This window comes from Fukomys damarensis, unplaced genomic scaffold (genome assembly GCF_012274545.1).
Source record: "Fukomys damarensis isolate Sample0158 unplaced genomic scaffold, DMR_v1.0_HiC HiC_scaffold_1, whole genome shotgun sequence".
Classification (NCBI taxonomy): domain Eukaryota; kingdom Metazoa; phylum Chordata; class Mammalia; order Rodentia; family Bathyergidae; genus Fukomys; species Fukomys damarensis.
The window spans coordinates 4,947,237-4,961,583 of NW_022900913.1; the positions used below are offsets into that span (position 1 = coordinate 4,947,237).

General features: G+C 44.7%; 1 protein-coding gene across 1 annotated transcript in view; it reads left to right on the forward strand.

Annotated features, from left to right (window-relative positions):
• The window catches only part of Adcy2 (adenylate cyclase 2), a 371,910-nt gene that overhangs the window by 182,624 nt on the left and 174,939 nt on the right, over positions 1 to 14,347 (forward strand). Inside the window, exon 4 of the mRNA XM_033758687.1 lies at positions 11,063 to 11,212. Within this exon, the coding sequence (XP_033614578.1) occupies positions 11,063 to 11,212 (150 nt within the window). The remainder of the gene's footprint in view (positions 1 to 11,062; positions 11,213 to 14,347) is intronic.

The following is a 14,347-nucleotide window of genomic DNA, read 5'->3' on the forward strand; positions in this document are numbered from 1 at the left end:
ACTCAGCATCTGTTAGATACAGCAGACTGTTGGCTCGAGGAGTCCACGGTTTCAGTGACAGCTCACACTGCCTTTTCTTCTTGCTGTCATATCTTTGCAAAGCTGGGTTTTTGGTTGTTGCTATCAGCACAACCAGCACAGTGTGGAAATTAAGATGGGACGGGAGATACAGGTGATTGGAATCCCAGCTCTCAGAAGTTTCACACTGCCCAACAGTCACGTGGCTATGGACAGCCCATTAGTAAGTCACTGTGGTTATTTAAGACTGAAGTAAAAATATTATGCTTCATTTCAATATATGGTGGTGGCCTTTTATCTATCTATCTATCTATCTATCTATCTATCTATCTATCTATCTATTTTGCAATCTCTGCTAAGTGGTTAGGGCATTGTACTTGAGTTGTTTTGACCTTACTGTGTAATAAACAAAATGTCCCTTAGCCAAGGAGTGCTATAAAAAGCTAACAAGACACTGAAGGTGTTAGGAACCAACAATAAATGCATTGGAGTATTTATTTATTTGAGTAAAATTTTTAAATCCCGTTCAAGGGAACGCCCTCAGTTTATCATGAGTCTTCCTTCAGCCACAGGCACCTGTACGGCAGCTGTAGTAACCAACAATAAATGCATTGGAGTATTTATTTATTTGAGTAAAATTTTTAAATCCCGTTCAAGGAACGCCCTCAGTTTATCATGAGTCTTCCTTCAGCCACAGGCACCTGTACGGCAGCTATAGACAGCTAGCCAGTGAGGATGTGTAGCGGCAGGCTATTTCTAGCAGTCACTCTGAGAACCAAGAGACTGTAAATAAAACACACCTCCCTCTAGCTCACACATCTGCTTTGCACTGTCTACACTTACTTTCAGGCTTTTTTTACTTTTATTATTTGTTTATTTTATTGCATTTGTTTTGATAATGTTTATTTCTTTCTTTTTTTTTTTTTTTTTGTACTGAGGATTGAACTCTGGTCCTTGTGCTTTTGAGGCTGGTGGCAGAACCACTGAGCTAAATCCCCAGCCCAATAATGTTTATTTCTTGAGGAGAAGGTTACAAAATTTAGATGGTTAACAGAGGCTCGGAAAATGTTTGTTGAATGAATGAAAGAAGTGATTTAAGAAATATCTCACCTCAGTCTGTGTTAAATTCTCCACTGTGGTATGTGGTATTTGTACAAAAGAAGTACCAGCTCCATATTTCTAAGTCATTGCTGTGTAAGCTTCATGCATTTTCTAGCATCCGTAAATACCTTGTTAAGAGTGGCTGTTAGGTTGATAGGGACAGAGTTGGCATCACCCCAGAATGCGGCTGTATTTGCAGGTAAGGCATTTGGACAGGTGGTTATGGTAAAGTGAGATCACCAGGGTGGGATGGAAGACAACTGTGGCTGGTGTTGGAGGAGGGCCGAAGGATGCACAGAGGGAGGCCGGATTTGTAGTCTCAGGAAGAGGATCAGGGTAAGTGATGTGGTTTGCTTGTCCCCTCCAAAACTCACACTAAGTTGTATTTGCCATTGTGATGCTACGAAGAGTGGGACTTTGAGGAAGTGATTAGGCCACAAGGACTCCACCTCCATGGGTGGGACCAGTGCCATCATGAAAGGTCAACTTGAGCTGCCTTCCACCTCTTTGTCCATCCAACCTCTCCCTCTGCCCTGGAGGATGCAATTTACAAGGCACCACCTTGGAATCAGAATCACCAAACTTGATGGCACCTTGATGTGGGACTTCCCAGCCTCCAGATCTGTGAGCTAATAAATTTCTTCTTACCATAAAGTATCCACTCCTTGTTGCCCAATCTGTTGCATCGGCCTTCATGAACTCACAAGTGAAAGCCTAACCAAGAGGCGGCCATTCCCAATGCAAAGGAGGAAACCTTGTCCTACCCTGACTACACCTTGGTCTTGGGCTCGTGGACTCCAGAAAATGAATGGCCATTGTTTAAATCACCCATCCGTGGCTTCTGTCCACGGCTGGTCTGGCACACTGAAGTGTGTGTTTAGCAAAGTCTGCTCCTTTGCACTTGGAGCCCTGAATATCGCTGACTGGGAGAGGCGGCTGCAGTCCCTACCCATTTCAGAGCTCCTGTCTTAAGGAAAAGTGATGTGCATTTTCTGATCAAAGAGGGCCCGAGTGTGGTGCCGGTGGATTTAAAACTTTGCCTTTGCAGTTTTTACAGATCACAACTTACAGGAAAGCGTACAGTAGAAGAAGAAAGCAGGTGGGGGAGGGAACCTCAGTACGCATGGGTTAGATACCGCCTTTGGTGCGCTTTGGCCTTTTGTTCCGTCAAGGGAAGCTGCTGTCAGGCACCCTTTGCACCACTACTGCCATTAATGAGGCAGTTATGGTCTAGTCTGTAATAGGGGCGTTTCTGTTTTCCTATTTGCAAAGGGTTGTATACAAACACCCCAAAGTTACTTATTTTTTAACATCAAAGTGCGATCGTGTGCAGCACATCTTGAGCAGACTGGAAGGGGCATTCCAAGTCCAAGTAAACCTTGTGGGTCCCAGCACGTGCTGCTTTACTCCTCTGTTTGGATTCTGTGACCACTTTGCAGAATTCTGCTAACATCATTTCCCCATGAAGGCACTTATTGACATCATTTTGAGGCACACCTAGATTAGACCCTGCTACCCCTGTGTTGTTATTTCCTATACCTCTAGGTAAACTCACCCCTCCTGTCACTTCTGATATCTCCAGTTCAGTGCACTTACCTTCATAAAAATGTTTTATTTTTCATTCATGATTCATAGTGTACACTGTGCCTTGATTCTTTCGTTCTACATTTACCATCTATTGTGTAGATGATAAATTGGCTAAATATGTCACCATGCAGTTTGCAAATGAAGCAGCAGTGTAAATGTGCCCCACGTACTCAGAAAAGACACACGTTCCTCCTTCAGTGTGAAGCCAGTGGGAAGCCAATACTCATTCCACAAGTTCACCAGAGTGTGAGGAATCTTTTCCTTCTAATCTAAACGGCACGGATTGTCATCTCGCAGAGCTGAGGTCAGAATTGAAATGATTCTGTTCCTCTTGCCTTTAAATTCTCCCATGGGTAATAAGGATCAAATGTGTCATAAATTAAGTAGTGGTGCAAAAAAGAGACTGGTGGATGGTATTTAAGTGAAGCTAATCACCACTGATTTGGATTAATTGGGGAGGTGATTTGTCTAAATTAATGAAGAGTCTGAACTAATGAAAAGTCTGAACTGAACTGTGTTGTACTTTTTTTTTCTTTTTTTGACATTTAATCTGCCAAGATTGTCCTAACTCGGAAAATTGAATATTGGCTAGTAGAAATCCTTAGCAGAGCAGATTTATGATTAGTAAACTTGGCTTGCAGTTCGTATAAAACTACATGTCACATATCTTTGAAAAGCACTGAGAAAGGAAGAACACTTAAGTTGTATCCTCATCTTGTATGTGTGTATATGTGTGTGCATGTCTATATATTATTATAATATTAATATATATGTATATGTGTGTGTGTATATATATATATAATTACTTCAGGAGAGAGGGTTCAGAAAGGCCCAGAGGTTGGCATTTAATAAGGCATTTGGAAGATCTAGGACCACTTGCTTGAGTTTCTGAAATAAGCAGATGGAACATGTCTGAGATAGCTTAGCACTCATCCAACTATCTGGACTCACAAAGACCAAGAAGATAATTGCTTCTTTTGGATATCAGTAGGGATGAAAATTTCAGGTAACCATTGATCTGTTGCCTGAAACCAGCTCTCCTGGAAGGACTGTGTAATCACAGGTGCACTCAGGTAGGCAAGGGGCTGTGTTGAAACAAAAGGGAATAGAAGAAAAATGTCTGGTAACATTGCTTTGAGAAGGAGCCTGCAGAATAAGCCAACAATAAGAGGAAATGACTGGCCTCATTTTGAATTCGAGAGATGTGAAATATGAGTAATTGTGTGAGTCAGCTTCCTGTCACTATGACAAAGTACTAGAGAAAATCAGTTTGAGGAAAGGTCTATTTTGGCTCATGGTTTCAGTCTGTAGTTGGTTGGCTCTGTTGCCTTTGGGCCTGTGGTGAAGCAGAGCATCATGGTAGAAGGGCATGGCGGAGTGAAGAAGCTGTGTGACTCAACTCAGCAATCAGGAAGGAGAAGAAAGGAAGAAAGGAAAGGGAGAGAAGAGAAGAGGGAGGAGAGGGGAGGGAGAGGCGGAAGGGGGAGAGGAGGGAGAGGGAAATCAGAGGCCTGGGATAAAATACCCTCTTTAAGGCACACCCCCACAGTGACCTACTTCCTCCCACAAGGCTCCATCTCCCAATTTTCATCACTTCACAATAGCACCACGAGCTGGGGAAATCCTGTATCTAAGCTGTAAGCGTTAATGTTGGTGGCTCCCTCCATTTTTACTTGAGTAAAGAACTAAGTATTACCCCATGGAGATTGTAAAGTTTGATATGGCTCTTAAAAGACATTTCATCGTAGAATTTGACTATCAGTGATTGCCGTTCGTTTTGTTTCATTGTACTTCCCTCTTCCATTTATTTGTTGTGTCTTCCTGGCTCTGGACATAGTGGAAAGAAGTTAAACCCTGAAGCTAAGATCTTTCTGTGTGCTTGAAGTCAAAGCTCAAAGTGATAGAGATGAAAAGTGGAAAATGAGGCCTCATCTGCAGAAACCGGGGTTGTGGGGGGAATATAAGTCACGGAGTGAGGGTGCTGGAGTTTTCTTACCCATACCTATCAGTATTAGAACGCTATGTTTTGTTTTGTTGTTGGTGTTTTTTCATATTCTGAACGTTGTTTAATTTGCTTGGGATTGGACTGGGCCAAGCACTGTAACACTGAGCTACATTCCCATCCCCTTTTCAAAGTATTATATTTTAAAACAGGTCTTGCTAAATTACCCAAGCTGGTCTTGAAGTTGTGGTCTTACCAAACAGCTGGGATTCCTGCAGGCACCACCACCCCTGGCTCCTATTCAAAACTATTAACCAAGGTACCCTGCTCCTTGTCATGTTCAGCTTTGTAGTCACTGGGCTTAGCTGTCCAAGTTGGTATTTCTGCACAGTTGATTCAGGGTTCCTTTGGGAGGGAAACTGTCCTCGGTGATTTCACATGTGAGAGAAGCCTTCTGTCAAGATCTTGATCATCTTATCTTCTAAGGTATTTTCTTCCAGTTAGGAGCTACAAGAGATGCATTTCTGAAAGGAAGAAGTACTTCTGCAAGCTGCCCTTTCCCAATTTATCTGGTCCTTCCACTGACCTTGAGCTGTGTCTCTGTGGTGTGCTATTTTTAAAAAATAAGGAGATGTCTACCACTCAAAAAGACTTAACAACCTGTCTCTTACAAAAGAGCACAATCATTCCCAACAGTGCTATTTTGAAATGGTAGTTTTCTCAGGAAATGAAATTACATTTGACTCCTGACTTTCACTTCCAATCTCAACCCAAATCCCTAATAGCACCCATTTTTGAAGTTGTGCTTTCAATCTTCTTTATGCCTTTCTTTTTGAGGACATTCTTCTCTTTTTTTTTTTTTTTTTTTTTTTTTTTTTGTACCAGGGATCGAACTCTGGTCCTTGGGCTTGTGAAGCAGGTGGTGGAACTACTGAGCTAAATCCCCAGCCCTGCAGGGATTTTAAATGAGAATCAGATTCTAGCACATAACCTGAGGCTCAATGGATGTTATTAGCCAAAGCACAATGTTTCTAACCTTCACTAAAGGACATAAAAAGCAGCCAGCTAATTTAATTCTTAAGGGGACAAAATGCCTAGGAGATGGAACTGTAGTTTTCTATCACCATGTCTGAGAGAGAACTTTAAGGAAGATTCCACCTGATCATCTTCTCCCCCGAGCTTCTGAGGTGCAGGGAATTTGCTGAATATTCATCTGCAGCTCTCCTCATCAACTTCTTGTTTTCCTTTGACTTATAATTGGGGTTTTTTGCATATTTATGATCTGCTTTGTTTTAAAGTGATGGCCTGTCTCAATGTTATAATATTTTTTTCTTCTCTTACACTGTGCCATTAGACCAGACAGGGAAACTGTCATTTAACGATGGTTTGGCCCAGGGCAGCATCCTCTTCTTCCTCTTGGTGTGCAGGTTCACACCGGTGTGTTTCCTCTTGTCCTCTGTGACCTTAGAGTTGCCACCCTGATACAAGAAGAAGAATTGGAATATCTCCCTCCTTAAAACGTAGAGTATCTCAGAGTCACAGGAGATCTGGGGCATCGCCTGACCCATGAGGTATATTTCTCAAAAAACAGTGAGCAGGGCAAGCTTCTGGTGTCCTCTTCCCAGGTGACATAGTCCCTCTTGGGTCACCCTTGAGCCACGTGGTCTGGTGGGGAGCCACTTGACAGCCTCATTGCCTTTTTTCTGAGTGAGCCCAGATCTGCAGGTTGAACCAGTCAAGGGTACATGGGCCTGTGGTCTCCAAACTGTAGCTACTTAAGATAACTAACTGGTGGACACCCTTCAAGGCATAAGATGTATATGAGTGCTTCATAAAGGAGCAAATGTTAGCTTCTTACAAAGTAACACATGTGTCTAGAACATCTGCAGAAATACGTTCCCAAGTGCTAGGCTAGCTGGAGTCTCGCTGTCCGGGTGAACCCGGCCTGAGCCACATGAGCTGGGGTGGAATAGGTGAAACTGGGGTCACCCAATTTGGCCCAGGACCTGCTCTGAAGACACTTCATTGTTTGGACCTCTTTTTCCTTGACTGTAATATAAAATGATGAAAGATGTCAGTCTTCATGGATAGATTTCCTTCTGGACTCTTGCGTGGATGGAAGTGGAAGTGGAAGAGTACCAGTGACCCCTCGTGAAGAAGTGAAATCGGCCTTCCCACCAGCACAGAGTTTAATAAGATGCCTGTCCCTGGAATCACAGAGACGTGGTGACAGTGTCCCGGCTCTTGCATCAAGCAGAGACAGGAGCTGGGGAGCACTGTGGACGGCCAGGCTTCTACAGGATGTCTTGTCAGAGTTTGATTGGCACAGCTTGCAGATCGCGCTGTGTGTGGTTCCAAAGCTGGGTTTAATCCTCAGGGTAAACCTCGACTGCTGTTCTTATCTTAAACAATTCGTTTTCTCCCAAGATGTCTCGTGGGAGGCTGAGTTCCTCCCGTTCCTGTTTTCCCACAGATGTGAGAGAAGCTAAATGAAGCAACAAGATAAAAGAAGACATCAAGACAGCACGGTGTTATGAAACAAATCCAACAATGTGAAAATAAGATATTTTAGTCATGTGGTCCACTTTAACAGCCTTCCAGAAAATAAAATGCTTTCTCTCTTTTTTTTTTTTGAAAAGAAAATCTTAAAACCTCATATCACTACCTCTGTGCTCCAGGTTTCATGCAAAGTCATATGAATGCATCGCTTTGAAAGAAAAATGCTTTCGGACATCAGTCGTATTTAGTATGAATCTAGCCAAATACCGATTCTGTTAACCTTCACATGTAGAGTTGCTTATGAAATCAGGGATCAGAAAAATGCTAGTAACTGAAAAGTTTTCTTTCACAAAAGAAGTCCCATATTTTACTTGGCACTAAAGTGCTTGGCTCTTTTGTAAAGTTTTGCCTTTTAATATAAAACTTGGTAAATGCGTTCTTTCCGATTGTCAGTAGCCAGGAACAGTTGAACGTCCGTGTTGTTCAAAGCATCCAGAGCGAATGGTTCATGGTTTTTCTTTGAGCTCCATGACGAGGCAAATGTGCCACTGTCATGTGTTGGTCTAACGATATTGGGCGGAAGACAGGCGGGAGGCAGGGAGGCCACCCTTCTCTCTGGAGAGCCTCTTCTGCTTGGACAAACAGGCCTCCGTGTGGGAAGCTGGGGATGGGATCTTTACAGATGGGAGATGCTCGTTTCTAGCATGCTGGTGATGAGTATATAGTCCAGAAGTCTCCGTAGCCCACCCTGCCTTTGGTCTGCAGTGAGGGTCTGGGCAAAGAAGTGGCTGCCCCCATGTGAAGAGGAAAGCTGTGGTCATAATGGAAGGGGCCAGTGTGTTGGGGACAACAGTTGTGACGCAGACTGTCAGAACCTGAGTAAGCCACTCTGCACAGCTGGGGCTTCAGCCAGAACTGGATGCTGCTGACCCCCCTGACTCAGCCACAGGGGACATGGGGGCAGGGCATGCCATTCTGGGGTTAGACAAGAGCACTGCCATCCTGACCCGGACTAGGGAATTCAGGGGAAAGAACTGGGGAGCAGAACCCTAGGAAGAAAACAGAGAAAGCCAGGTTTTGTCATGCAGGAGCCTGGATTGGCACACGGAGGAACTTTTGTGAGGTGGTGAATCCACACTTCCTGCGGGGAGGCCAGGGGAAAAGTGCTGGCTTCATTCAATTCCGCTGCTTCCATTTGGTTCTTGTTTTGGAGGCATTTATTTTCTAAAATTTGACATTTCTGCTTGTAAGGCATTTTTGAGAAAGAAGAAAAAAGGCTCTTATGGACAATCACAAAGTTATTTTTATTATTGTTTCAGCTGCACTTAATAAGGAAAGAGTATTTTCTAATTGCAAAAGCATGATTTGCATCGCTTTTCTCATTCCTTGCATTCCTTGGGGCTCTGTTCTTCAAAGCAAGTCCTCCAGGCAGTGACAAGGTCTGAGGCATCTTCAGCAAACCAGATGGTCTTTTGGCAAACACCAAGCGTGGCAGGACTTAACTAACAGTGTCACACTGTGCCAAGATCCAACTCCCTTCAGCTGCAGGAGAGTCCCCTCAAATAGGAGCCAGGAAGGTCCCCAAGGTCTCCCATCTGTCCAAAAATGTCCAGGGTGGATCCTCACAGAGGTGTCAGTAAGCACAGGAGAAGGAAGCGCGCCCCCTGCAGGCCGGAAGCCTGCGGAAGTCACACTGAAGGCCATCCTTTCACTCCCAGGTTCTGGCAGCTGCAGGGACACAGCAATTAGAAGCACACATGCCTTCTACACACAACACATGAGTTACATGCCTTGCAAGGCCAAAACACACACGATACTCAGAAATACAGAGCGGACACATAGATCCCACGCAATTCACATGCACGCGTGGATCATAGCCAGATACAGGACGCACTAGACAGTGCCCAAAGTGGATGTTTTAGTCGTCTAGGCAGGTGCAGGCAGGGGAGATAAAGTACAGATCCATGACAGAGTTTGGGGCTGAGGTGGCAGAATAGGAGACTGGGGAGCGCCCAACCCAGGAATCTGGAGAATGCGTGAGTTACCCGGACACCACCAGGGCCTGGCACTTCTGATCCACACAGTTGTCCACCCACTTCTGTTAGGTATCTATGCTGGCTCGGAGAGGCTCATCTTCTGGTCCTGCCCATTTCTAATTCTAGCTTGCTTTGTCCTGCATGTCCCAAACGCATTTATTAGGGATTCATGGGGCTAGAGATTAAGTGTCCCTTTTGCTCCTGTTTCTGTAACCTGTGAAGAGACAGAAAAGGTAGCAGGCAGATGGGGAACACAGGCCACCTCTGTTACTGTTACAGCTGTGTGGAGAACGTGGTTCTGTGCATCTCCCCCTCAGCTAACCCATTTGCCCCTGCCTCTGCCCCCAGATGAAGCTCTTCTGCAGCACAGGCTGAGCGAATGGTTGGGTTCACAGCTCGGCTGCGAAGGCAGCACCTGTAAACCTTCGAAGGCTTAGGAATAAACCTCCCCAACGAGTCAGGTGATTGGTGTGGGGAATTGATCTGTGTTTGGAGACGCTCTTACAGAGAGTCACAGGCCTCTGGAACTGAAGCCCAGCCTTGTGGTTGGAGCCATTAGTGACCTGGATGGGCTAGAGTTACGGTCACGTGGAAGTGAGGGGTGGATGTTCACATCTGTCTGTCCATTTGCTGGCAGATCTGTAGGCGCAGCCCTGACCTCGGGACTGTTGCTCCGTGTGAGTTGTGTGCCACGTAATAGAAGCACACACTGAGAAGACCGTTGTCCCATCCCACTGATGAGAACAGAAGAGGGGTATCCCCTAAGAGCAATTCTGCAACATCTATCAGTAATGGAAAATGAGCATGACTTTTGACTCAGTATATTTTTAGTAAGTGAATCTAGAAAAATGATCAAACAGGAAGTAAAAATTTGTACCTGAGATGGACAGCTATAGGCAAATGCACAGAAGAGTAACACAGCAAGAACGGGAGACAGCCGAATATTGACAGAGTCATAAACTGAATATTATCTAAGCATTAAAAGTAGTTTCCATTGAATATAGATGATCTTAGTTTTGGTTAAATGTTAAATTTTAAAAAGCAAAGCACAAAACTGCAGTTGGAATGAACCCCAGCCTTTTGGAACAAGATGACAAAACCAAATGCATCACCAATTTTAATACAGAAAGACAAGAAATGGGTGGGCAGAGCCATGTGGGCAGCAGAATGTCTTCTTGGCCAGGGAATCTAGGGTTCTATTCAGTTATTTGTATTTGCTTTCCCCCAATTTTTGTGAACCCAAATTGTTTTTATCCTCAAAAGAATAACAAGCTATATGTATTGAAAGGCTGCCTTTTTCCTCTATAAATAAAAGGTAATGTGGAACATCATTAATCCAGGGTCTGCATATGGTTTGGATGTGAAGGCAGCATGTAGCAGTCACTGATTAGCACGATAGTGCCTCGTAACAACTAGAGCTCTCAGTGTTACACAGTGAGAGGCTGTACACTGCTCCATGCCTCTCACCCTGGGATCAGTGGGACAGCCAGAGCAGGGTCTTCTCCTGATGAGACAAGAAAGAGTTACCTGAAATGCACAGCACCTCTTAAGTCTGGCTGGGTACGGCACAGTTCCCCGGTCCACACTGCAGTAGTCAAAGCAAAGCAGATTCTACACATGGCTGAGCTCCAAGTCAAGGGAGTGATCACGAAGCTGTCCATTAAAGGGCACAGATCCCTCCCTGAGATCCAGAAGGGGTCAGAATCCCAAATGAGGATCCATGCTCTCTGTTAGGCAAACAAAGACATTAATGTGAAACAGACACACAGTGAACTTCCTGCAGCCGTGTTGTTAAAACTGTCACTGTTCTCCATTTTGCTTACTCGTGTCACCAGTGAGAAGCTCTTGTCCCACTGAGAGGCTCTTTCTGTCTCTGTAGATCCTGGCCAATGTGATCATTTTCATCTGTGGGAACCTGGCCGGAGCCTACCACAAGCACCTCATGGAACTTGCTCTGCAGCAAACGTACCAGGACACGTGCAACTGCATCAAGTCCCGGATCAAGTTGGAATTCGAGAAACGTCAACAGGTAAGATGTGCTTTCAATTCTACTGTCTGAATGTCATTTGAGGCAGGACGAAAATGAAGTCGTTGCTATCGGCACCGAGTATGGGGTTCATTCATTCAGGAGCTTCAGAAAGGTACCAAGCAGTGGACTGCTCATGCCCAGACCCAGGCTCTCTGCCCAAGGACTTAGAAGAGTGGGGATGACATCTTCTCGGGGCAACCCTGGAGCCAGAGGCCCTGTGACGCAGTACCACCACGTGCAGACAGCACATTCAGTGCTGTCATCCACAGCTCTGGGGGGAGGGGTCAGAAACTGAGCTAATAGTAATGCTCTGGTAAGATGCTTCCCACTGCTCACTGTTTGTGGCAAGAGCCTGCCCCAGCAGAAACCTGAGCCTCCCCTTTCTACTGTACCCGCATGGCACTGTGGGTAGTATCTGTTGTCAACATGGGATAGAATCATGGACATCACGGAGAGGGAGGGGAATGGGATGGAAGTGAGGAGCCGGAGATTGCACTTCTCAGCGGTTGCCCTAGGTGACTGCTGTGGTGAAGACAGGCGGGAAAGGTGCGGAGGCGAGCCCTGTGTTGTCGTGGAGAATGTCAGGGTAGGCAGAACGGAGGAGAGACCAACACAAAGAGGGCATGCGCTGGATGGGTTGCCCTTCAGGCAATGGCAGAAGAGCCACAGACATGGTTTTGCATCTCTTGGCTTTCTGTATTTATCACCAGGAAGCTGACTGTAAAGGTAGTGGTTGGCCTGTCTTTCTGTGCTCTGTGTTGCACTTCCTCACGAGCTTTCTTCATGATACCTGGGCTGTTAGCCTGCTTGGCACATAGCTGACGCTTAATTACTGTGTTAAATTGCGCTGAATTAATCCATTCCACAAAATCCCATCCCATGTACTTTGGTGGTGAGAACGAAGGACTATCCTTTCAGCACTGGCACTGGGCATTGCTTATGCATGGACGGATGAATAGTAATTGAGTTCCTTTTCATTCAAACAGAGATATTAGTTCAACTGTTTAATAAATATTTATTGAGCACAGAGTTTGTGTCAACAGGCTCCAGGCCCTGGGGTATGGCTATGAACAGTGCTTCTTCACTGGTTTTATGGGCAAGTGGCTTTTTTAATTGCTTTTTTGTTGTATGAGGTATTGAACCCAGGGAACTTTGTACTGACTGCATCCCAAACCCACTTTTAGTTTTCATTTCAAGACGGGGTCTTACAAAGTTGCTATGTTATGCAGACTGGGCTGGAATTTGGCATCATCCTGCCTCTGCCTCGACTCAGAGTGCTGGAATTAAGGCCTGTGCCACTTGCTTCTGGGCCCAGCTGTAAAAGCTTGCATTTGTCTTTAAAAGCTGCATAGCGAAGATGGTCAATAACTGGGATTTAATTCTTTCACCTATATATATGAATATATCAGATTCTGGATACATAAAGAGCTACCCACAATTATTCCCTTAGAATTCTTGTCTGTTTTTTTCACACGTGGATGCTTAGTGATATTCCATATCTTGGGTCTAGAAAATTCCCTAAGGTCAACAAGCAGCGTGTGGTGGTCATAGACCATGTCAGTGCAGTTTATGCTGCAGAGTTTGAGGGTTTCAGAAGAGATGATTTCCACGTTGAAACATCGAAACTATGCCAGGTTGTTCCCAACACACAGACTCATCTGTTTTCCATCACTTCCAGAATCTACTTCATAATAGCACAAAGGCTACCAAGAGCTGAAATTCCAGGTAGACAGATTATATAACCTGATGTTTAGAGTAACAGCTTCGACAAAGCAGTAAATCAAGCTACCGACCTCTTTGACACTTTGTATTTCTCTGAAAAAGCCTGGAGCAGCCAAAGCACATAGCAGCCTGGTCCCAGTGAGCCAAGAAGTCCAAACAGTCAGACAGCTGACACTGCGATCTGAGGCAGCCACGCACTGAGCTGTCCAGTGTGCCAGAGACTTTATGGAACCAACATGCCACATAGCATTTCACAGTCTTTAAAAAAAGAAGCCAGTGACTCTTCTTGAAGTAAACCAAAAGACACTCAAACAGTAAGAAACTATGCAAAGTATTTACTCTGACTCCTCAAGTGTATTTGGTCTTAAAAGTTGGAAATCCATTTCCAGGTCCTCACTCCAAAAATGGAGTACTTTTCTTATTTGGGCTGCAGAAAGTGTGCTCCTCAAACCAGAATAAGTGTTTGTACTTTTTTTTTTTCCAGAACAACGTGTAATTAAATAGTAATGATATATTAACTTGCTGAAAATATCCAAAAGATATATTAAGGCAGATTGAAGGAATGAAGTACTTAACCAGTGGCGGACTCTATGACCACGATAGAGAGCAGCCGTCCCTGAGTCCTAGAAGGTCCACAGACCAAGTCAAGGGCTTAGGCTTCGTGTGCTACTTCCTGTGCATTCTGTGTGCCCCTTCCTACTCCTCCCGCACCACCCCTACCTTCCACTACTGTGGCGAACAGCAGTGCCCTTTGAGGTCCTATGTGCTGATCAGCCGGAAAACAGTGTGTTTCAGTCCTTGTTTGGACAAACAAATGCCATCTAATTTATTGTTCATATTGATAGTTGCCTCAGTGATAAGAGGTTGGGGGGGCTGCTATCTTGTATCTCTCTCTGGCCCTTTCTCACAATTCCACTTTCTCTTGTCCTTGGTCCATAAAGAAGAAGGCAAAGGAGGGTTACCCCAGGAAGCCAATCCTGTTCACCCCAGGAAGGGGCTCTTAACACTTGAAACTCTTGGAACGTGTTTCGGGGTTCTGAGATCTTTCCAAAATTACACAACTCTGTACTTTCTTTTCCTCAAATTCCATGATTTCTTTTTCAAGATGCAAGTTAGAAGAATTTCTAGACATGATAATCAATGTTTGAATAAGTGGCTCTTCACACTATGAGATTTTAGGGAAGAAGGAAATGAAAAATGTTGATAGAGGATTTCTCAGAATTGCATTCTAAGCCTAAAAGTGCCCTCCTGTAGGACCAATAACAATCATGAGTTTCTACTGGGAGGAAAAGCAGCTCACGTTAGAGCTGAGGGCACCCCAGGGCTGAGGGTGTTCATTCTGTGAATTCTGGCTTTGGTCTGGTGTTTCGCATCCTGCAGGCAAAACTTCAGCCATTTCTTAAGCACCATGCA